The sequence below is a fragment of the Trachypithecus francoisi genome, unplaced genomic scaffold (assembly GCF_009764315.1).
Source record: "Trachypithecus francoisi isolate TF-2019V2 unplaced genomic scaffold, Tfra_2.0 Lachesis_group10, whole genome shotgun sequence".
In the NCBI taxonomy this organism is placed as follows: Eukaryota; Metazoa; Chordata; class Mammalia; order Primates; family Cercopithecidae; genus Trachypithecus; species Trachypithecus francoisi.
In genome coordinates this window covers 62,381,010-62,404,545 of record NW_022681455.1, presented here as the reverse complement: position 1 = coordinate 62,404,545, position 23,536 = coordinate 62,381,010, and the positions used below count along the sequence as shown (strand labels likewise).

Here is a 23,536-nt window from a genome sequence, read left to right as displayed (position 1 = left end):
TATACTATTGTATATATAGCTCACATTTTCTTTATCCATTCTTCCATTGTTGAACACCTAGATTGATTCCATTTTTTGGCTATTAGAAATCATGCTGCAATAAACAGGGGTTACAAATATCTCTCTTTGGTATACTGACTTGAATTCCTTTTGGAAATATGCCTCATGTTAATTGAAATAGGCCAGACACAGAAACACATGAACTGCGTGATCTTACTCATAAGTGAAATCTGGAAAAAAAAAAAAAAAAAAGAGCTAGTATCATAGAAGTAGATAGTAGAAGAGTGTTTACTAGAGACTGGGGAGGGGAGACAAGAGGGAAAATGGGTAGAGGTTGGTCAACAGGTACAAAGTTACAATGAGATAAGAAGAACTTTTGCTATTTTATTGCAGAGTGACTATGCTTAACAAGTAAGGTGCTAAATATTACAAAAGGGCTAGAAGATATGGTTTTGAATGTTCTTGCCACAAAGAAATGATAAAGGCATGAAGTGATAGATATACTAACTATCCCAATTGTATCATTATACCACATGGATATGTTTCAAAATGTCAAATTATACTCAATAAATATATACCATCACAATGTGTCAACTAAAATAAAACTGGGTAAGAATAGATCTCTATAAATTTCAGGTTTTGTTTTAAGAATTTTCTCAAGATTTTATGGATGTAAGTATTATGAAAAGACCAAGAATTACATACCTACAAGGTAGTATCATTCAAGCAATGTTTTAGCGTAATTTCTTTCTTTCTTTTTTTTTATTATTATACTTTAAGTCCTAGGGTACACGTGCTCAATGTGCAGGTTTGTTTTATATATATATATATACACACACACACACATGTGCCATGTTCGTGTGCTGCACCCATTAACTCATCATTTACATTAGGTATATCTCCTAATGCTATCCCTCCCCATTACCCCCTCCCCACAATAGGAGCTGGTGTGTGATGGTACCCTTTATGTGTCCAAGTGATCTCATTGTTCAATTCCCACCTATGAGTGAGAACATGTAGTATTTGTTTTTTTTTTTCTGTTCTTGCGATAGTTTGCTGAGAATGATGGTTTCCAGCTGCATCCATGTCCCTACAAAAGACACAGACTCATCCTTTTTTATGGCTGCATAGTATTCCATGGTGTATATGTGCCACATTTTCTTAATCCAGCCTGTCACTGATGGACATTTGGGTTGCTTCCAAGTCTTTGCTATTGTGAATAGTGCCACAATAAACATACGTGTGCATGTGTCTTTATAGCAGCATGACTTATAATCCTTGGGGTATATACCCAGAAATGGGATGGCTAGGTCAAATGGTATTTCTAGTTCTAGATCCTTAAGGAATCGCCACACTGTCTTCCACAATGGTTGAACTAGTTTACTACAGTCCCACCAACAGTGTAAAAGTGTTCCTATTTCTCCACATCCTCTCCAGCACCTGTTGTTTCCTGATTTTTTAATGATTGCCATTCTAATTGGTGTGAGATGGTATCTCATTGTGGTTTTGATTTGCATGTATTTTTTTTTTTTTTTTTTTTTTTTTTCAGACGGAGTCTGGCTCTGTCTCCCAGGCTGGAGTGCAGTGGCCGGATCTCAGCTCACTGCAAGCTCCACCTCCCGGGTTTACGCCATTCTCCTGCCTCAGCCTCCTAAGTAGCTGGGACTACAGGCGCCCGCCACCTCGCCCGGCTAGTTTTTGTATTTTTAGTAGAGATGGGGTTTCACCGTGTTAGCCAGGATGGTCTCGATCTCCTGACCTTGTGATCCGCCCGTCTCGGCCTCCCAAAGTGCTGGGATTACAGGCTTGAGCCACCGCGCCCGGCCGATTTGCATGTATTTGATGGCGAGTGATGATGAGCATTTTTTCATGTGTCTGTTGGCTGTATGAATGTCTTCTTTTGAGAAATGTCTGTTCATATCCTTTGCCCACTTTTCTATGGGATTGTTTTCTTCTTGTAAAATTGATTGAGTTCTTTATAGGTTCTGGAAATTAGCTGTTTGTTAGATGAGTAGATTGCAAAAATTTTCTCCCATTCTGTAGGTTGCCTTTTCACTCTGATGGTAGTTTCTTTTGCTGTGCAGAAGCTCTTTAGTTTAATTAGATCCCATTTCTCCATTTTGGCTTTTGCTGCCGTCGCTTTTGGTGTTTTAGACATGAAGTCCTTGCACATGCCTATGTCCTGAATGGTATTACTAGGTTTTCCTCTAGGGCTTTTATGGTTCTAGGTCTAACATTTAAGTCTCTAATCCACTTTGAATTAATTTTTGTGTAAGGAGTAAGGAAAGAATCCAGTTTCAGCTTTCTAGTTATGGCTAGCCAATTTTCCCAGCATCATTTATTAAATAGGGAATCCTTCCCAGTTTCTTGTTTTTGTCAGGTTTGTAAAAGATCAGATGGCTGTAGATGTGTGGTATTATTTCTGAGGGTTCTGTTCTGTTCCATTGGTCGATATCTCTGTTTTGGTACCAGTACCATGCTGTTTTGGTTAGTGTAGCCTTGTAGTATAGTTTGAAGTCAGGTAGTGTGATGCCTCCAGCTTTGTCCCTTTGGCTTAGGATTGTCTTGGCAATGTGGGGTCTTTTTTGGTTCCATATGAACTTTAAAGTAGTTTTTTTCTTCCAATTCTGTGAAGAAAGTCATTGGTAGCTTAATGGGGATGGCATTGAATCTATAAATTACCTTGGGCAGTATGGCCATTTTCAAAATATTGATTCTTCCTATCCATGAGCATGGTATGTTTTTCCATTTGTTTGTGTCCTCCTTTATTTTGCTGAGCAGTGGTTTGTAGTTCTCCTTGAAGAGGTCCTTTACATCCCTTGTAAGTTGGATTCCTAGGTATTTGATTCTCTTTGAAGCTATTGTGAATGGGAGTTCATTCATCACTTGGCTCTCTGTATGTCTGTTTCCGGTGTATAAGAATGCTTGTGATTTTTGCATATTAATTTTGTGTCCTGAGACTTTGCTGAAGTTGCTTATCAGTTTAAGGAGATTTGGGGCTGAGACGATGGGGTTCTCTAAATATACAATCATGTCATCTGCAAACACAGACAATTTGACTTCTTCTTTTCCTAATTGAATACCCTTGATTTCTTTCTCTTGCCTGATTGCCCTAGCCAGAACTTCCAACACTACGTTTAATAGGAGTGGTGGGAGAGGGCATAACTGTCTTGTGCCAGTTTTCAAGGGGAATGATTCCAATTTTTGTCCATTCAGTATGATATTGGCTGTGGGTTTGTTATAAATAGCTCTTATTATTTTGAGATATGTTCCATCAATACCAAATTTATTGAAGGTTTTTATCATGAAGGGCTGTTGAATTTTGTCAAAGGCCTTTTCTGCATCTATTGAAATAATCATGGGTTTTTGTCTTTGGTTCTATTATATGCTGGATTACGTTTATTGATTTGCATATGTTGAACCAGCTTTGCATCCAAGGGATAAAGCCCATTTGATCATGGTGGATAAGCTTTTTGATGTGCTGCTGGATTCAGTTTGCCAGTATTTTATTGAGGAATTTTGCATCGATGTTCATCAGGGATATTGGTCTAAAATTCTCTTTTGTTGTTGTATCTCTGTCAGCCTTCGGTATCAGGATGATGTTGGCCTCATAAAATGAGTTAGGGAGGATTCCCTCTTTTTCTACTGATAGAAATAGTTTCAGAAGGAACGGTACCAACTCCTCCTTGTACTTCTGGAAGAATTCGGCTGTGAATCCGTCTGGTCCTGGACTTTTTTTGGTTGGTAGGCTATTAATTATTGCCTCAATTTCAGAGCCTACTATTAGTCTATTCAGGGATCCAACTTCTTCCTGGTTTAGCCTTGGGAGAGTGTAAGTGTCCAGGAAATTATCCATTTCTTCTAGGTTTTCTAGCTTATTTGCATAGAGGCGTTTATAGAATTCTCTGATGGTAGTTTGCATTTCTGTGGGGTCGGTGGTGATATCCTCTTTATCATTTTTTATTGTGTCTATTTGATTTTTCTCTCTTTTCTTCTTTATTAGTCTTGCTAGCAGTCTGTCAATTTTGTTGATCTTTTCAGAAAACCAACTCCTGGATTCATTGATTTTTTGGAGGGTTTTTGTGTCTCTATCTCCTTCAGTTCTGCTCTGATCTTAGTTATTTCTTGCCTTCTGCTAGCTTTTGAATGTGTTTGCTCTTGCTTCTCTAGTTCTTTTAATTGTGATGTTAGGGTGTCAATTTTAGATCTTTCCTGTTTTCTCTTGTGGGCATTTAGTGCTGTAAATTTTCTTCTACACACTGCTTTAAATGTGTCCCAGAGATTCTGGTATGTTGTATCTTTGTTGCCATTGGTTTCAAAGAACATCATTATTTCTGCCTTCATTTTGTTATGTACCCAGTAGTGATTCAGGAGCAGGTTGTTCAGTTTCCATGTAGTTGAGCAGTTTTGCTTGAGTTTCTTAGTCCTGAGTTCTACTTTGATTGCACTGTGGTCTGAGAGACAGTTTGTTATAATTTCTGTTCTTTTTCATTTACTAAGGAGTGCTTTACTTCCAACTATGTGGTCAATTTTGGAATAAGTGCGATGTGGTGCTGAGAAGAATGTATATTCTGTTGATTTGGGGTGGAGAGTTCTGTAGATGTATATTAGGTCCACTTGGTGAAGAGTTGAGCTCAAATCCTGAATATCCTTGTTAACTTTCTGTCTCGTTGATCTGTCTAATGTTGACAGTGGTGTGTTAAAGTCTCTCATTTTTATTGTATAGGAGTTTAAGTCTCTTTGTAAGTCTCTAAGGACTTGCTTTATGAATCTGGGTGCTCCTGTATTGGGTGCATATATATTTAGGATAATCAGCTCTTCCTGATGAATTGATCTATTTACCATTATATAATGGCATTCTTTGTCTCTTTTGATCTTTGATGGTGTAAAGTCTGTTTTATCAGAGACTAGGATTACAACCCCTGTTTTTTTTTTGTTTTCCATTTGCTTAGTAGATCTTCCTCCATCCCTTTATTTTGAACCTATGTGTGTCTCTGCATGTGAGATGGGTCTCCTGAATGCAGCAAACTGATGGGTCTTGACTCTTTATCCAGTTTGCCAGTCTGTATCTTTTAATTGGACCATTTAGTCCATTTACATTTAAGGTTAATATTGTTATGTGTGAACTTGATCCTGTCATTATGATATTAGCTGGATATTTTGCTCGCTAGTTAATGCAGTTTCTTCCTAGCATCGATGAATTTTACATTTTGACATGTTTTTGCAATGGCTGGTAACTGTTCTTCCTTTCCATGTTTAGTGCTTCCTTCAGGATCTCTTGTAGGACAGGCCTGGTGGTGACACAATCTCTCAGCATTTGATTGTCTGTAAAGGATTTTATTTCTCCTTCACTGATGAAACTTACTTTAGCTGGATATGAAATTCTGGTTTGAAAATTCTTTAAGAATGTTGAATATTGGCCCCCACTCTCTTCTGGCTTGGAGAGTTTCTGCTGAGAGATCTGCTGTTAGTCTGATGGGCTTCCCTTTGTGTGTAACCTAACCTTTCTCTCTGGCTGCCCTTAGCATTTTTTCCTTCATTTCAACTTTGGTGAATCTGACAATTATGTGTCTTGGAGTTGCTCATCTTGAGGAATATCTTTGTGGTGGTCTCTGTATTTCCTGAATTTGAATGTTGGCCTACCTTACTAGGATGGGGAAGTTCTCCTGGATGATATCCTGCAGAGTGTTTCCCAGCTTGGTTCCATTTTCCCCGTCACTTTCAGGCACACCAATCAGACATAGATTTGGTCTTTTCACATAATCCCATATTTCTTGGAAGCTCTGTTCATTTATTTTTACTCTTTTTTCTCCACACTTCTATTCTCACTTCATTTCATTCATTTGATCTTCAATCAAATGATACTCTTTCTTCCAGTTGATTGAGTTGGCTACTGAAGCTTGTGCACTTGTCATGTAGTTCTCATGTTATGGTTTTCATCTCTATCAGTTTTTTTTAAGGTCTTCTCTGCATTGATTATTCTAGTTATCCTTTCATCCATTCTTTTTTCAAGGTTCTGAGTTTCTTTGCGCTGGTTACATAGTTCCTCCTTTAGCTCTGAGAAGTTTGATCGACTGAAGCCTTCTTCTCTCAACTCGTCAAAGTCATTCTCCGTCCAGCTTTGTTCCATTGCTGGCGATGAGCTGTGTTCCCTTGGAGGGGAGATGCGCTCTGATTTTTTGAATTTCCAGTTTTTCTGCACTGCTTTTTCCCCATCTTTGTGGTTTTATCTACCTTTGGTCTTTGATGATGGTGATGTACTGATGGGTTTTTGGTGTGGGTGTCCTTTCTGTTTATTAGCTTTCCTTCTAACAGTCAGGACCCTCAGCTGTATATCTTTTAGAGTTTGCTTGAGGTCCACTCCAGACCCTGTTTGCCTGGGTATCAGCAGTGGAGGCTGCAGAATATAGAATATTGCTGAGCAGCCAATGTTGCTGTCTGATTCTGGCTCTGGAAGCTTCATCTCAGAGGTGTACCCTGCCGTGTGAGGTGTCAGTCTCCACCTAGTGGGTGATGTCTCCCAGTGAGGCTACTCAGGATTCAGGGACCTGCTTGAGCATGAAGTCTGTCCATTCTCAGATTTCAACCTCCATGCTGGGAGATCCACTGCTCTCTTCAAAGCTGTCAGACAGAGGCATTTACCTCTGCCAAGGTTTCTGCTGCTTTTTGTTTAGCTATGCCCTGTCCCCAGAGGAGGAGTCTACAGAGGCAGGCCAGCCTCCTTGAGCTGTGGCGGGCTCCACCCAGTTCGAGCTTCCTGGAGGCTTTATTTACCTACTTAAGCCCAGCAATGGTGGGCACCCCTCCCCCAGCCTCACTGCTGCCTTGCAGTCAGATCTCAGACTGCTGTGCTAGCAATGAGGGAGGCTCCTTGGGCATGGGACCCTCTGGTCCAGGTGTGGGATATAATCTCCTGGTTTGCCGTTTGCTAAGACTCTTGGTAAAGTGCAGTATTACGGTGAGAGTTACCCGATTTTCCAGGTGTTTTGTGTCTCAATTTCCTTTGGCTAGGAAAAGGAATTCCCTTCCCCCTGTGCTTCTCAGGTGAGGTGATGCCTCACCCTACTTCACCTCTCACTGGACGGCTGCACCCGCGGACCAGCGCCAACTGTCCGACACGCCCCAGTGAGATGAACCCAGTACCTCAGTTGAAAATGCAGAAATCACTCATCTTCTGTGTCGCTCTTGCTGGGAGCTGGAGGCCTGAGCTGTTCCTATTTGGCCATCTTGAGTGCGCCCCCCCCCCGTGTAATTTCCAGTAATATTTTTGTCTAATTAAGTACCACTAAATATCTAATCAAATATCATCAATATTTGATTATTTAAAAGGAATACATTATGGCAGTGTATCATAACATGGAGAAATACATATTTACTCTTTGTATGATCAAAATAAATATTTGTATATTAATAAATATCCCCAAATTAAAGGTTGAGTTGTTTTCAAATAATAATGTCTATGTTGTGGTGGCTGAACATTTTATACAGCCTTTATGCCTGTCTGTTTTAGAAACTGACACACAATCCAAAATCCAAATGGATTAATATTATGTAATCTAAGCAGTGTTTTCTGGCTAGTAATTTGTCATAAATAACTTAATATTTTGTAGATAAGTATTTCTTTATGCTCCTGTTCACATAGTAATAAATGAGTTGGGTGTAAGAAATTTTTCCAACAAATATGTTGTTTACTAAAAAGTCTTGCATTATATAGTAATTTGGATGAAAATGATTATAAACTTGAATTACAAATACCTTAATTTTTGAAGTCCACTTACGTCTTTTTTAGCTGAGAGTCAGATGTCTCCCTTTTCAGATTTTTCTAACACGTATCAATTGTCCAAAGCCTTACTTAAACTAAGAGGAGTAAAATAAGAAATTTTGTCTTCAAAATCTAGGAGTTCACAGAGATAGCAAGGCCTGTCAGTCTACTACTGCAGTTACATTTTAATGCCACTGTGGTGTGCCTAATGACAGTACATTGAACAGATTGACAAGTGTATTTTAACTGTGAAGTGAAACACATGCTGATCTGAGTTCTATAAAAGCTGCAGTGGGTACTCCAGGCTTGGGCCTTAATAGTACTAGTTTATTAACTCTATTCACATGATCTTAGTAGAGAAGGAACTGGGGAGAGGCAAGTGACTTGCCTAGGAAATAAAGTTTGAAGAGGCACCTGCTTTCACATCCCTTCGAGTGCCAGACCTCACTATACAAGTGTGCTTTTGATAGTGTATCAGCAAATAGGCATGGCAAGAAAATTATTCTTAATAAATCTTAAAGAATACAAATAATATCATATATGTTCCTCAACCCTCACAAAACTAAATAGAAATCAACAACAGAATTTTTTCTAGAAATCTTAACATATCTGGAAATTATTATAAACAACAAATTTCTGAAATAACCTGAGAGTAAAGAAGAAAGAGAATAATATGGAACCATATAAAAAGTTATGAAATGTAGCTAAAACAGTGCTTAGCTAAAACAGTGCTTATACTGTGACTAAGCACTTATAACAGTGCTTATAGTCCCAAGTTTCTGCACCAGAAAAAGAACTCTCAAATCAATATTTTAAGCTTCAGCCTTAAATAAATGGAAAAAAGAACACATTAAATGAAAAGCATACAAAAAAAAGAGAACAGTCAGATTTGTACAGAAATCATTAAAACTTCTTAGAGAAAATCAATGAAACAAAAAATTGATTTTTGAGGAAAACAAAATGGGCAAATCTTTAGTCAGAATGAACAAGGAAAATATACAAGGAAAGATACAAGTAAATAAAATAAGCATTGAAAGTGAGGACTCATTAGTGACCACTCAAAATTTAAAAGATTGTAAGGAGATAACGTGAAAAACATTAGGCCAACACATGTGATGACGTATATGAAATAAATAAATTCTTAAATATATGTAAATTACTAACAATGCATCAAGGAGAAATGGAAAATTCATATAGGCCTGCCAGATATTTAAGAGATTAGTACCAATCCTCACCAACTGGCACTAATCTCTTAAAAGAAGAGAAAAGGAAAAAGAGAAGAGAAAGGAACACTTCTGAAGTCTTGCTATCAGGCCAGTATTACCCTCATACCAAAACCAAAGACAAAGCTGCCACAAGAAAACTAAAGACCAATATTGCTTATGAATAAAGATAGAAAATCTCAGCCAAAATATAAGAAAATTGAATCCAATCGCATATAAAAATATTTTTCTATCCTGATAAAGTACAATTTTTTCCCAGGATTCAAGATAATTTTGATATCTGAAAGTCAATTAATGTAATATACCATATTAATATAATAAAGGACAAAGCCTACATAATCATCACAATAGTTGCAGGAAAAGCATATCACAAAATCTAACACCTGTTCATTATAAAAACTCTCAACAAATTAGAAATAGAAAAACAATCTTTCAGCCTGATGAAAAGCATCTATGACAAATGTCCAGGGAACCTCATCCTAAAGGTGTCAGGATGACACCTTTTCTCTTTCTCCGAAGAATTAGGAAACAAGACAATGATATCTATTTTCACCATTTCTATTTAACACTGGAACATAGGAGTTTCCAGGCTATTTGTTAGACACACAAATACACACACACACACACACACACACGGACATATTGGTTGAAAGGAAAGCAGTAAAACTGTCTTTATTCACAAATTACATAATCTAATATGTAGAAAATCCTAAGGAATCCCCCAAAGAACTACTAGCACTAGTAACCGGGTTTATAAAGTTTTCAGATTACAAGCTAATATACACAAGTCATTTACCTTTCTCTATATATTAAAAACAATATTTCAAGGCTGGGTGTGGTGGCTCACACCTGTAATCCCAGCACTTTGGGAGGCCGAGGCGGGCAGATCACAAGGTCAGGAGTTCAAGACCAGCCTGCCAACATAGTGAAACCCCATCTCTACTAAAAATACAAAAATTAGCCAGGCATGGTGGTGCATGCCTGTGGTCCCAGCTACTTGGAAGGCTGAGGCAGGAGAATCACTTGAATGCAGTAGGCTGAGGTTGTGGTGAGCTGAGATCGCGCCACTGCACTCCAGCCTGCGTAACACAGTGAGACTCTGACTGAAAAAAATAAATGAATAAAAATAAAATTCAAAAATAAAATTAAGAAAACAATTCTAGTTACAAGACCATCAAAATGCTTAGACATGAATTTAACAAATAAATGCAAGACTTTAACTTAAAGCTATGCAACAATGCTGAGAGAAATGTAAGAATAGTAAAAAAAATGGAGATACATTGCACATTCATTGATTGAAATTCAGTCTTGTCAGGATGGAAATTTTTCCCAATTTTATCTATTGATTTAATAAAATTTCTGATAATATTCCAGCAGGCTTTTGTGTAGAAATTGAGAAGCTCATAGAAAAATTTATAGGAAGCTACAAAAAGAATCCATAGCATAGCTAAAATGATTTTTGGAAAAAAAGAAGGAAAGGTTGAATGACTACCCAATTTCAAAACCTACCATATAGCTATATGCATTATGTATTTTTCTGGTCAGTGGGTTATTGCACATAAAAAGGCATATAAATCAGGAAAAAATAATTGATATGCCAGAAATCAACTTTCATATTTATCATAGGTCAGTTTTAACAGTCACTAAACAAACAAATGAGGAAAGGACAGTCTTAAAAGAAAAAAGTGTCATAACAATTGTATGTGTATACATGAACCACATAATCTAAATAATTATCCCACACCATATAAAAAATAAATCAAATGGATTAGGAATCTAAACATAGGAGCCAAAATTATAAAATATATTAAAATGTCTTCATGACCTTGGGTTAGGCAAAATATTATTAGATACCAATTATATGACACCAAAAGATATGATATAAAAATGACAAAAGGGACAATTAAATAAAGGAAATGTTAATAAATTGGATTTCATTCAATAAAAACTTTTGCTATCCAAATGTCAACAAGTGAGAAAATTGAAAGCCAAGGCAAGGAGAAAATATTTTCAAGTTACGTATATCATAAAGGACTTTTATTCAGTATATACAAAGAACCCACTCAAAGAATGTTCTCAATCATAAGAAAGCTGATAGCACAATTTAAAAATAGTTAATAGATTTAAATAGATATTTCATTTTTGAAGATCCACACATGATGAATACACATACCAGAAGATGCTCAAAATAATTAGTCATTAGTGAATGAAAATTGAAGCCACAGTGAGATACAATTGTACATTCACTAGAATGACTATAATAAAGAAAACGGACAATATCAAATGTTGGCAAGAATGTGGAGAAACATAAATCTGACACATTGCTGGTGAGAATGTTAGCATGGCACAGCTAATTTGGAAAACAGGTTAGCAGTTTCCTAAAATGTTAAACATGAATATTCCATAAAATCCAGCAATTCCACTCCTGGGAATCTTTTCAAGAAATATGAAAATATCTATTCCCTCAAATAATTGTCTATGAATTCATTATTCATAAGAACCAAAAATTGAAAACAGATGTTCACTGAAGGATGAATGGATTAACAAAATGTTGTGTATATTGTGAATTACTGTTTAGCAATATAAAGTACCAACTACTAATACATGATACAACATGAAAATTCTTTTTAAAAGATGCTATGCAAAAGAAGTCAATCACAAAAGACCACATACTCCATCATACCTTTCTAATGAAATGCCTGGAAGTGGGTTTGGGTACAAAGATTGACGGCAACAGAGCTCTTCTTTGGGTAATGGAATTGTGCTAAAACTGCATTCTGATGATGCTTGAGTAGCTCTATACATTTGCAAAAGTTATTGAATTGTACAATTGCAGTGAATGAATGTTATAATATATAACTTACACTGCAATAAATTTGTTAAAGAAAAATATTTCATGAACTCTAGAGAAATTTTCTAGACTGTTTTACTACATACCTATGTTCATTTCTTCTTTCCTTCCTTCCTTTTCTTTTTTGTCTTTCTTGTGTGTGATTTTTTAAGGTCCATTCTGTGAGGTGTCAACAAAAGCTTGTGTTTCTCTGCTTTGTTGGAAAAGAGGAATTTGCCCAAATAGCAGCTCTGCTTACACTTATGAATGCCCAAAAGGATCTTCCAGCCAAAATGGTGAAATTGATGTCAATGAGTGTTCATTAATACTGTGTGAGAATGGTACCGACAGCATCAAAATATCAAATGTAAGTCTCAATCTAACATACAAGTGAGTGGTTTCATTTTTTTTTACTATTACCAGCAATTTGAAAAGAATAAATAATTAGAATTCTCAATAAGGTAGTTTAATAGTTAAACTCAGAAAAACAAGAATAATCTACTTATTTTAGTTTTTCCTATTTATATAGGAGAAATTTTGCTCCTCCGTCGGTATTCTGCCTTTTAAAAGAATATAAATTTGTATACTCTTCATTTTTACTTACTGCTTTTTGTTAATCTTTTAGTTATTCAATATTGTTATACTTTAACTTTTCAATTTAACATGTGAATAAATAAATGAATAAATAAGAGTAGGAAATATTTTGTTAGCTGTTGCCACAAATTACTGTCTTTCAATTTAGACTCATATTTATCATTAACTCTTTAAAGAACTTTAAGAGTTTATTTTTCCAACCTCCTGAACTTTTTGTTACTAACGCTCTGAAAAGAATTTTTTTTCAGGGCCGGGCGCGGTGGCTACAGTCTGTAATCCCAGCACTTTGGGAGGCCGAGACGGGCGGATTACGAGGTCAGGAGATCGAGATCATCCTGGCTAACACGGTGAAGCCCCGTCTCCACTACAAAATACAAAAAATTAGCCTGGCGAGGTGGCGGGCACCTGTAGTCCCAGCTACTCCGGACGCTAAGGCAGGAGAATAGCATAAACCCGGGAGGCGGAGCTTGTGGTGAGCTGAGATTCCGCCACTGCACTCCAGCCCGGGTGACAGAGCAAGACTCTGTCTCAAAACAACAACAACAACAACAACAACAACAACAACAACAACAACAAAAAAAAGAATTTTTTTTTTTTTCCCCTGGAGAACTGTCCATTTTGTCAAAAAAAATTGCTGAACTTTTGCTGAGAAGAATTAGTTAAATTATATAGTACATGATATACAGATAAAAGCTTATAGAAGAACATTTTTTTACTCCACCTGAAATTACTTCTACCATGCGCAAAGATTTGTTACCAATGTACAATATACTAGACCCAAATATTTGGAGATACAGAGGCAAAGAACAATAATACATGTTTCTTCTAAAAATCAAGGAAACTATTATTGCAGTAGGCAGACTATCCTCCTCATCCTGCACCAAAAAATAAAATAAAAATAAAATAAATAAGCATGTCCATGCACTAATCCTGGGAATATATGCATGTGTTATGTTACCCAGCAAGAGGAAATTAAGATTGCGGATGGAATAAAGAAGTTAATCAGCTGATGTTATCCTGGATTATTTGGGTGGATCCAGTGTAATCACATGGGTCCTTTAAAATAGAGGAGAGAGATGGAAGAATCAGAGTCAAAGGGAGATTCGATGATGTAACGAGGCTGGTTTTAAACATGGAGGAAGGGACCATAAACGAAAAAAAAAAAAAATGAATGCAGCCTCTAGAATAAGCTGGAAAAGTGAGGGGAACATTTTCCTGTAGAGCCTACAGAAGGGATACAGCAGACATCTTGGATTTAGCCTTCTGAAACTTTTCAGACTTATGACTTCTGGAAATCTTAATATAAGACGAGACTTTTAATGGATGTGTGCTTAACTATTAATTCATAGAAGTACTTTAATTCTATTTTCCTTCTCTATTATTCATTATTACATTTAGAAGAATTATTTTGTAGATAAATTACTTAGAATATTGTACATTTTATCATTTGTATTGCTACCATGTATGAGCTTGGGCAAGCTATATACCTCTTTCAACGTTAGTTTTGAGTTGAATTAAATAAATGTTTATTGGATTCCATGAGAAAAAAACAAAATCATCAGTTTCAAGTATCTGGGCTTTTCACCTTGGAATCACTTAATAAATCTTGTTGTTCAGATAAATATGATAATGAAAATGATGGTAATGATGATGATATTGATGATAATGATAATAAAGAAAAAAGAGAGGAAAAATAAGGAGGGCAGCAAGAGGAAGAAATATGATGACTAGAGTGTATTTTGAATGCAGGTGAAATTAACTTTTGCCCAGCAAATTTAATTTTGTTTTATTTTACCTGCCCATGGATGCATGGACTTGTTTCAGGTGCCAATGGTTTATTTTCTATGCATAGTCAACCCAAAACTTGGTGGCTTAAAATAATTATTTTATTATCTCTTATGGTACTGTGAACTGACTTGTCCCAGCTAAGATGTTTTTTAGAGTCCCTCTGAGGTTGCCATCAGAAAGTGTCTAGACTTGGACTTCATCTTGAAAGTTTTCTTATTCACATGTTTGGTAGTTAATGTTGGCTGTTAGCTTGGCCCACAACTGGACCTATTAGCCACAATCCTAAACATGATTTCTTCATGTGGCCTGCACTTCCTGAGAGCAAGGTGGCTGGGTTCAAAGAGCAAGAACCCTAAGATAATTAGATAGAATCTATATGGCCTTTAAAGCATCATTTTATCCATGGTCACAATCTTGCTTACATTCAAGAGGAAGGGAATGTAGACCCTAACTCATAATAGAGGAGTTTTGATTTCATATAGCAGGAAGACTGTGTGAGATGGGAGAAGGTGTTGTGACATTTTGGAAAATAGAATCTGCCACATTGCTGACAGATAATTTCTACTCCAAGTTCATGAAAATAATTTTAGCCCTTCTCCAGGTAAGAACCCATTCATTACCTTTAAAATATCCAAACTACTTTGTAAAAATGTTTTTTAATCTTTCGTAGGATGTTATGTGCATCTGTTCACCAATATTTACAGATTTGCTTTGTAAGAGCATTCAAACATCATTTGAGTCATTTCCTTTGGAGAATAATGCTACGTGTAAGAAATGTGAGAGAGATTATCATTGCAGGTATAATTAATTAATTTTCTGTTTATTTTTAATACAAAATATATGGATTTTTAAATCATGTGAATAAAAAATAACGATGTTCTGGTTTTAACCCTAACTTTTACTTAATGGTATATAATATTCTATTTTAACTTAATGTAAAATTTTGTTCCATGTTTTGGTTTAATTATTATGGTATTAATTTAAAAAAATATTTGAGAAATTATCAAGCATAATTTAGGTGTACAGTTATAAAACAAATACTTTGTTTCATAATGGAAGTTTTAATATAACCAAATAATAATTGAAGGTCTAGAAAGAAAACAGAGATATATGTCTCCATAGTATTATTTCTATTATACACATATAGTGTTGAAATATTTTAAAATAATAGAATAACTATTTCTTCCTGTATTTCACAGACCTCAGCAGATAGATATTAGTTAGGGTCTTTAGGCAGACTTTTAGGAATTCATTATTTCTTTAAGTAATAATTTGCCACAGATTACTCATTTATAAATGGCAGAAGTGACCTAAGTATCTGGGCATATAATTTAGTCCATTTTAAATAGGTTTATAGACATTTTCTCACATCATTAAGAAATACAATTTGTACTCTTCACACTTGCTTGACTTTTATCTGGCTGCTTAAAGTAAATTCTGTTGGGCATTATTGAAAAGCAGTAAGTAGTCTCAAAATTTTAGAATAATTCATAAAAGCAGAAAATTAACATGTGGGGTACAGAATAGCCTTGGAACACACTGAAAAGAAACTTAGAATGTGCATCCACTTCACACTGTACAATACTTTAATCTATTTCAAAGGAATCCAAATTTAACTTTTTTTTTTTTTGTAACCTTTTGAAATGTGACTTTTTCAAAAGAAGTGACTATAAACCTCATCATTATATCAAGATATTGAAAACTCTAACCCATTCGGTCAAATTTTTGCATACCTTCAATCGTGTATTAATTCATCAGTAAACCTAAATGCTATCTCTTTAAAAATATTTACTTTTACTTTACAATTCTATTTCTATGCCTTAATATGCTAGTATATTAGTGAATGTACTTAGAAAAGTGATCAATTTAAAAAAAAAAACAGACACATCTCCTCCCCAAACATAAAACTGACTGATTAAAAAGAAAATTGCTAACTCTGGCTCAGGTGAAATAATTGAGATATAATAAATATTAATTAAGTGCGAAGTTGAAAAATAATGACAAGAAATTAATCTTGAAATCTATTTTTCTGTTCTCATATGAGTCAAAGAATATTAGTGAATATAATAATAAATAAAAACGACTTGACTTCAATGCTTTTATGTTAAGGATTTATCTGTGTGTTACTAACTTATGAGGTATGTTTTCTGAGGTCAGTGACTCTAACACTTTGAAATTAGAACTTCTTGAAGAGCTAAAGTACCAGTGGTAGTTCCTTGTCTCTAGTGTTTGTAATTTAATAATTCTGGGATGAGGATTGCAAATGTACCTTTCCAACCAAGTCGTAAGTGATGCTGATGCTCCTGATCTGGAGACACTATACTTTGAGAACTGTTAGTTAAGATGAGCTTGGCCTTAAACAGCATCGATGTGGTAAATTGTCTTATACCTTCCACCTAGTTTAACTACTCTTTTCTACTGAAGTTTTGCTCTTCTGAATTTGGGAGAAAAAAATGTGTTAAGGTGAAAAGGAGTCAAATGTGGAAAGGAGAAGAATAGAGTGATTATGATGATACTAGTTTCCTACCTGAACATATGCTATTGATCTAAATTTATATGGGTAGATGAGAGAGAAACTAAAGTGGAATTACCTCCTTGAGAAAGACAGTGAAACATTGGTTATGGAAATTTTTATTTGGTACCTAGTTACTTAAAGCAATACAGTTAGAAAGAAATTAATTTTCTCCTGTAGTGAAAAATCAGAAAATTCCTTACCACCTAGAAGACTGAAAGCTTTAGGTGTCTATGGGAAGTTAGCATAAAAATGTTATTATTATGAGCAGAAAGAGTTGTAAAGTATCAAAAGTGGCAAAGCCGGGAGCAGGTAGCACACAAGTAGAGTCTGATAGGAAAGGAAAAGGAATAATTGATGTCTTGGAAGTATCAGACAGATTGAATACAATTTTGGCGACTCTCTTAAATTATAGAAGAATGATTTGATTGTTTATGTAATACTTTGGATAATAATTTGAAAACAATATGGAGTTTGTGAAATACAACAATTGCAAAAAATGCAACAAATATTTTAAAAAGGATGCTTGACCAGTATTTGGTTGGTGGTTTAGCCATCCAAATACTAGGAATTCCTAGATAATTCCTGTAACTCTTCCCTAGCATTACGGCTCTCCGTCTACAAAAGTGAGATAACTTTTTCACCCCCTACTTGCTTGTTTGGCCCTAGAAGGTAAATTTTTTCAAGGTCTATTTGGTACTTTTGCAAGTTGATACTTTAACCATTTGGAAGAAAGTCTGCACTTAAGATTAACAATGAAACGCCTACTAGAGGTTTTAAAGGGAAATGAAAGTCACACTCTACAGTGGCACTAAGAAACTGTATTTATTGTGCAACTGGAGGTCATTTTGCAACCATGAAGTTCAGCAAGCAGACAAAACCAAAACAGATATACATCTGAAAGGATTAAAAAGAGAGCCAGAACAATGATCAATTTCTTTATGAAGAAAGAACTGCCTATAGACAGTTTAACAATATGAGCCAATAATTCCCTGCATTGGTTTAGTATGTTTGAGTTAGGATTATGTTATTTGCAACTGAAAACTTTCCATGTAAATATGCTGAAATTCTTTACAAACCACTAAGTTAGATTACTCACATATTTTAAATGGTTAATCTTTAGCCATACAAGTAGTTTTATTGCTCACTCAATTATTAGTTATCTATTAAAAGAAAATCAAATATTTTGGCAATATTGCTGACTACTTTATGAAAATGATTTTGAATTACTAGAAAAACGTACTCTACTGTAAGATATTCAAGAAGAATGTGTTTTATTCATTTTTATATTTCTTTTTACTCTTTTTTCTCCACACTTCTCTTCTCTCTTCATTTCATTCTTTTGATCTTAAATCGCTGATACTCTTTCTTCCAGTTGATCGAGTTGGTTACTGAAGCTTGTGCATTTGTCACATAGTTCTCGTGTTAGTGTTACGGTTTTCATCTCTATCAGTTATTTTAAGGTCTTCTCTGCATTGATTATTCTAGTTATCCTTTCATCCATTCTTTTTTCAAGATTCTTAGTTTCTTTGCGCTGGTTACATAGTTCCTCCTTTAGCTCTGAGAAGTTTGATCGACTGAAGCCTTCTTCTCTCAACTCGTCAAAGTCATTCTCCGTCCAGCTTTGTTCCATTGCTGGCGATGAGCTGTGTTCCCTTGGAGGGGGAGATGCGCTCTGATTTTTTGAATTTCCAGTTTTTCTGCACTGCTTTTTCCCCATCTTTGTGGTTTTATCTACCTTTGGTCTTTGATGATGGTGATGTACTGATGGGGTTTTGGTGTGGGTGTCCTTTCTGTTTGTTAGCTTTCCTTCTAACAGTCAGGACCCTCAGCTGTATATCTTTTAGAGTTTGCTTGAGGTCCACTCCAGACCCTGTTTGCCTGGGTATCAGCAGCGGAGGCTGCAGAAGATAGAGTATTGCTGAGCAGCCAATGTTGCTGCCTGATTCTTGCTCTGGAAGCTTCATCTCAGGGGTGTACCCCACCATGTGAGGTGTCAGTCTCCACCTAGTGGGTGATGTCTCCCAGTCAGGCTACTCAGGGGTCAGGGACCTGCTTGAGCATGAAGTCTGTCCGTTCTCAGATCTCAACCTCAGTGCTGGGAAATCCGCTGCTCTCTTCAAAGCTGTCAGACAGGGGCATTTACCTCTGCCAAGATTTCTGTTGCTTTTTGTTTAGCTATGCCCTATCCCTAGAGGTGGAGTCTACAGAGGCAGGCCGGCCTCCTTGAGCTGTGGTGGGCTCCACCCAGTTCGAGCTTCCTGGAGGCTTTGTTTACCTACTTAAGCCCAGCAATGGTGGGCACCCCTCCCCCAGCCTCACTGCTGCCTTGCAGTCAGATCTCAGACTGCTGTGCTAGCAATGAGGGAAGCTCCTTGGGCATGGGACACCGGGCCAGGTGTGGGATATAATCTCCTGGTGTGCCATTTGCTAAGACTCTTGGTAAAGCGCAGAATTAGGGTGGGAGTTACCCGATTTTCCAGGTGTTGTGTGTCTCAATTTCCTTTGGCTAGGAAAAGGAATTCCCTTCCCCCTTGCACTTCCCAGGTGAGCTGATGCCTCACCCTGCTTCAGCTCTCACTGGACGGGCTGCACCCACGGACCAGCGCCAACTGTCCGACATGCCCCAGTGAGATGTACCCGGTACCTCACTTGAAAATGCAGAAATCGCCCGTCTTCCATGTTGCTCACGCTGGGAATTGGAGGCCTGAGCTATTCCTATTCGGCCATCTAGGGTGTGCCCCCCAGTATAATTTCAAGTAATATTTATGTCTAATTAAGTACCACTAAATATCTAATCAAATATCATCAATATTTGATTATTTAAAAGGAATACATTATGGCAGTGTATCATAACATGGAGAAATACATATTTACTCTTTGTATGATCAAAATAAATATTTGTATATTAATAAATATCCCCAAATTAAAGGTTGAGTTGTTTTTAAATAATAATGTCTATGTTGTGGTGGCTGAACATTTTATACTGCCTTTATGCCTGTCTGTTTTAGAAACTGACACACAATCCAAAATCCAAATGAATTAATATTATGTACTCTAAGCAGTGTTTTCTGGCTAGTAATTTGTCATAAATAACTTAATATTTTGTAGATAAGTATTTCTTTATGCTCCTGTTCACATAGTAATGAGTTGAGTATAAAAAATTTTTCCAACAAATATGTTGTTTACTAAAAAGTCTTGCATTATATAGTAATTTGGATGAAAATGATTATAAACTTGAATTACAAATACCTTAAATTTCGAAGTCCATGTATGTCCTTTTTAGCTGAGAGTCAGATATCTCACTTTTCAGATTTTTCTAACATGTATCAATTGTCCAAAGCCTTACTTAAGCTAAGAGGAGTAAAAGAATAAACTTTGTCTTCAAAATCTAGGAGTTCACAGAGATGGCAAGGCCTGTCAGCTGCGTTCCTTTGGATGGCAGCTTTGTTTACCTACTTAAGCCTCAGCAATGGCGGGCGCCCATCCCCCAGCCTCGCTGCTGCCTTGCAGTTAGATCTCAGACTGCTGTGCTAGCAATGAGGGAGGCTCTATAGGCGTGGGACCCTCCAGGCCAGGTGTGGGATATAATCTCCTGGTGTGCCCTTTGCTAAGACCCTTGGTAAAGTGCAGTATTAGGGTGGGAGTTACCCGATTTTCCAGGTGTTGTGTGTCTCAGTTTCCCTTGGCTAGGAAAAGGGATTCCCTTCCCCCTTGCGCTTCCCAGGTGAGGTGATGCCTTGCCCTGCTTCAGCTCTCGCTGGTTGGGCTACACCAGCTGACCGGCACCGATTGTCCGGCACTCCCCAGTGAGATGAACCTGGTAACTCAGTTGAAAATGCAGAAATCACCTATCTTCTGTGTCACTCACACTGGGAGCTAGAGGCTGGAGCTGTTCCTATTTGGCCATCTTGGGCATGCCACTTCATTTTTGTATTTCTAAATTATTTTACTATGCTATGTATAGAATATTTTCTAACTAATTTATTTGATGCATTATGTAATTTATTTATAATAATTATTTTGTATCTTAATGATTGAAATAGAAGGTCTTGACTTGGGCTGTGACATGAAATGACTAGTTTATTTAATTTAAAGAGTATTTATGTATTTTTCAGAAACTTTCCTACTCTAAGTAAAACTCTTCTGCAACCATTAAAAAGACAAAAAAAATTTAAAGAGACAAAAAGCTATTTTCATAAGAAACTTACATTCTAGTAGGCAGATACTGCTTTAAATGATCACTCTGATTCAATTTTATTGAATAGAGTGTTGGTGTATATTCTCAAGGGAAGGGAGCCAGCTAGAAAACTACTGTGACTATGTAGCCCAGAGCTAGTGATGACTGACACTGCCATCAAGATGACTTGTGATTATGGTAATTAAGGATCAGATATGGAATATATTTCTAAGAATAATTCAATCTTTTGCTGAAGGATTAGATGTGAAGTAACATAAATAAGTCAAGGGTAAGTCCAAGGTTGTTTGCTCAATTGAAAGGTTGGGAAATAAACCTAAACAGTTTTCTAATGCCATTTCCAAAATGGAAAAATCTGTAGAAAGAAGGGCCTGGTTGGCAGGAGAGGAAAACAAGATGTCAGTTTTGAAAGTGTTAGACAAGACACCTATAAGAGCCAAGTAGAGACACTGAAGTAGATATCAAGTATGTTTCCATTTTAGAGAAGCTATCAGGGCTAAATATATACATTTGGAAGCAAGTGCCAGAGACATGACATTTAAAACCAGGAAACTTGCTGTGCAGAAACCTTTATTTTAATTATATTCAATTTTGGTCTATTTTTGTTTTTGTTGCATTTCCTTTTGATAACTTAGTCATTAATTATTTGCCTAGGCCAGTGTCTGGAAGAATTTCTCCTGGGTTTTTTTTTTTTTTTTCCCCAGGATTTTTGTAATAACAGGTCTTATGTTTAAGTTTGTAATCTAACTTGAGTTAATTTTTGAATATGGTAAGAGATAGGGGTCTAGTTTTATTCTTCTGCATGTAATTCTTTATTTTTCCTGGCACTATTTATTGAATAGGATGTTCTTTCCCCAGTGTATATTTTTGTTGACTTTGTCAAAGATCAATTTGTTGTAGGTATGTGGTTCTCTATTCTGTTTCATTATTTTAAGTGTCTATTTTTTATATCAATACCATGCTGTTTTGGTTACTATAACCTTGTAGTATACTTTTAAGTCAACAGAGTAAACAGACAACCTATAGAATAGGAAAAACCTTTTCAAGGAAAACATCCATCGAAAGTCTAGTATCCAGAATCTACAAGAAATTCAAACACCTCAGGAAGGAAAAAAATCAAATAACCCCACTAAAAGTCAGCAAAAGTCATGAAGAAATTTTTTTTTTTATTATTTAAAGAGGACATACAAGCAGCCAACAAATATATTAAAAAAATGCTCAACATCTTTAATTATCAGATAAATACATTAAAACCACAGTGAGATGCCATTTTACACCAATCAGAATGGTTATTACTAAAAAGTCAAGAAACAACAGATGATGACAAGGATGCAGAGAGAAGTGTATGCTTACACACTATTGATAGAAAAATAAATTAGCACATCTCTATGGAAAACAGTATGAAGATTTCTCAAAGAGCTAAAAATAGAACTACCATTTGATCCAGCAATCCTGCTACAGGATATCTACCCAAAAGAAAAGAAATCATTATATCAAAATAGCATCTGCACTCATATGTTTATCACAGTACCATCCACAATAGCAAAGTCATGGAATCAGCCTAAGTGTCCATCAATGTATGACTGAATTAAAAACAAGACACACACACACACACACATACACACACACACCACACACACACACACCATGAAATACAACTTAGGCACCCAAAATAATAAAATCATGTCTTTGTTAGCATGGATAGAACTGGAAACCATTATCATAAATGAAATGACTCAGAACCAGAAAGTAAAAAGCATAACTTTTCACTTATAAGTGGGAACCTGACAATGGGTATACATTGACATACAGGGTAGAATAATAGATATTGGAGACTCTAAAAGATGGGATGGTAGGAGAGGGTGTAAGAATGAAATATGTACTATGGGGTAAAATGTTCACTATTTGGGTTATGGGTACACTAAAAGCCCAGACTTCACCACGATGTAATATATCCATGTTAAAATAACAAAAAACAAGCAAACAAACACTACACTTGTAGTCCTTAAATGTAAAATAAATAAATAAATAAATAAGTTAGCTTAGAAAAAATAGAAATCAAAACAGGTAACTCAATGAAATTACTTCACATTGAACCAAGATAGGAACATAAGAAGGTTTTAGACTGAGACTTGGGACACTCATATTTGAGGGAGTTAATGGATTAGAATATGAGATTTAAAAGGACTTCATGAGTTAAGATGAGAAAAATACAGACAATTATTAGACAAGGTAATAAACTGGCAACTAAGTAAAGTTCAAAATAGTGTATTTTTAGGTCATAGTAGAAGTGGGTTGGGATATAGGGCACAAGCAGAGGAGTTAGCTTAGATAGGAAGGCAGATGTTAAATGAATTGTAATGGAAGGAAAAATAGAATAGGTTGCTTTAAATGTGTGGTTGTTGAATCATTTGGAAAGTGTCTTCTGATGGCTCTGTTACTCAGGTGAAATAAGCAGCAATGTCTGATGAAATAGCAATCCAAGTGAGTATGAGGAAAATAGAGTGTTACTGACATGCTACAGCATCTTCTTGAAGTAAGTGAACATGAATTTAAAGTAAGTTCAGTCTGCAATCATGTGTGTCAATCTCTAATCAAGTGTAGTTTACTCATATGCTCATCAGAAATA

The 23,536-nt window shown here is 36.0% G+C and overlaps 1 protein-coding gene across 3 annotated transcripts in view; it reads left to right on the top strand.

The window, feature by feature from the left end:
- EYS (eyes shut homolog) overlaps positions 1 to 23,536 on the top strand; it is a 2,089,174-nt gene that overhangs the window by 322,876 nt on the left and 1,742,762 nt on the right. For all 3 annotated transcript variants that reach the window (XM_033217548.1, XM_033217547.1, XM_033217549.1), the window contains 2 exons: positions 11,989 to 12,182; positions 14,868 to 14,995. In XM_033217548.1, the coding sequence (XP_033073439.1) occupies positions 11,989 to 12,182; positions 14,868 to 14,995 (322 nt within the window). The remainder of the gene's footprint in view (positions 1 to 11,988; positions 12,183 to 14,867; positions 14,996 to 23,536) is intronic.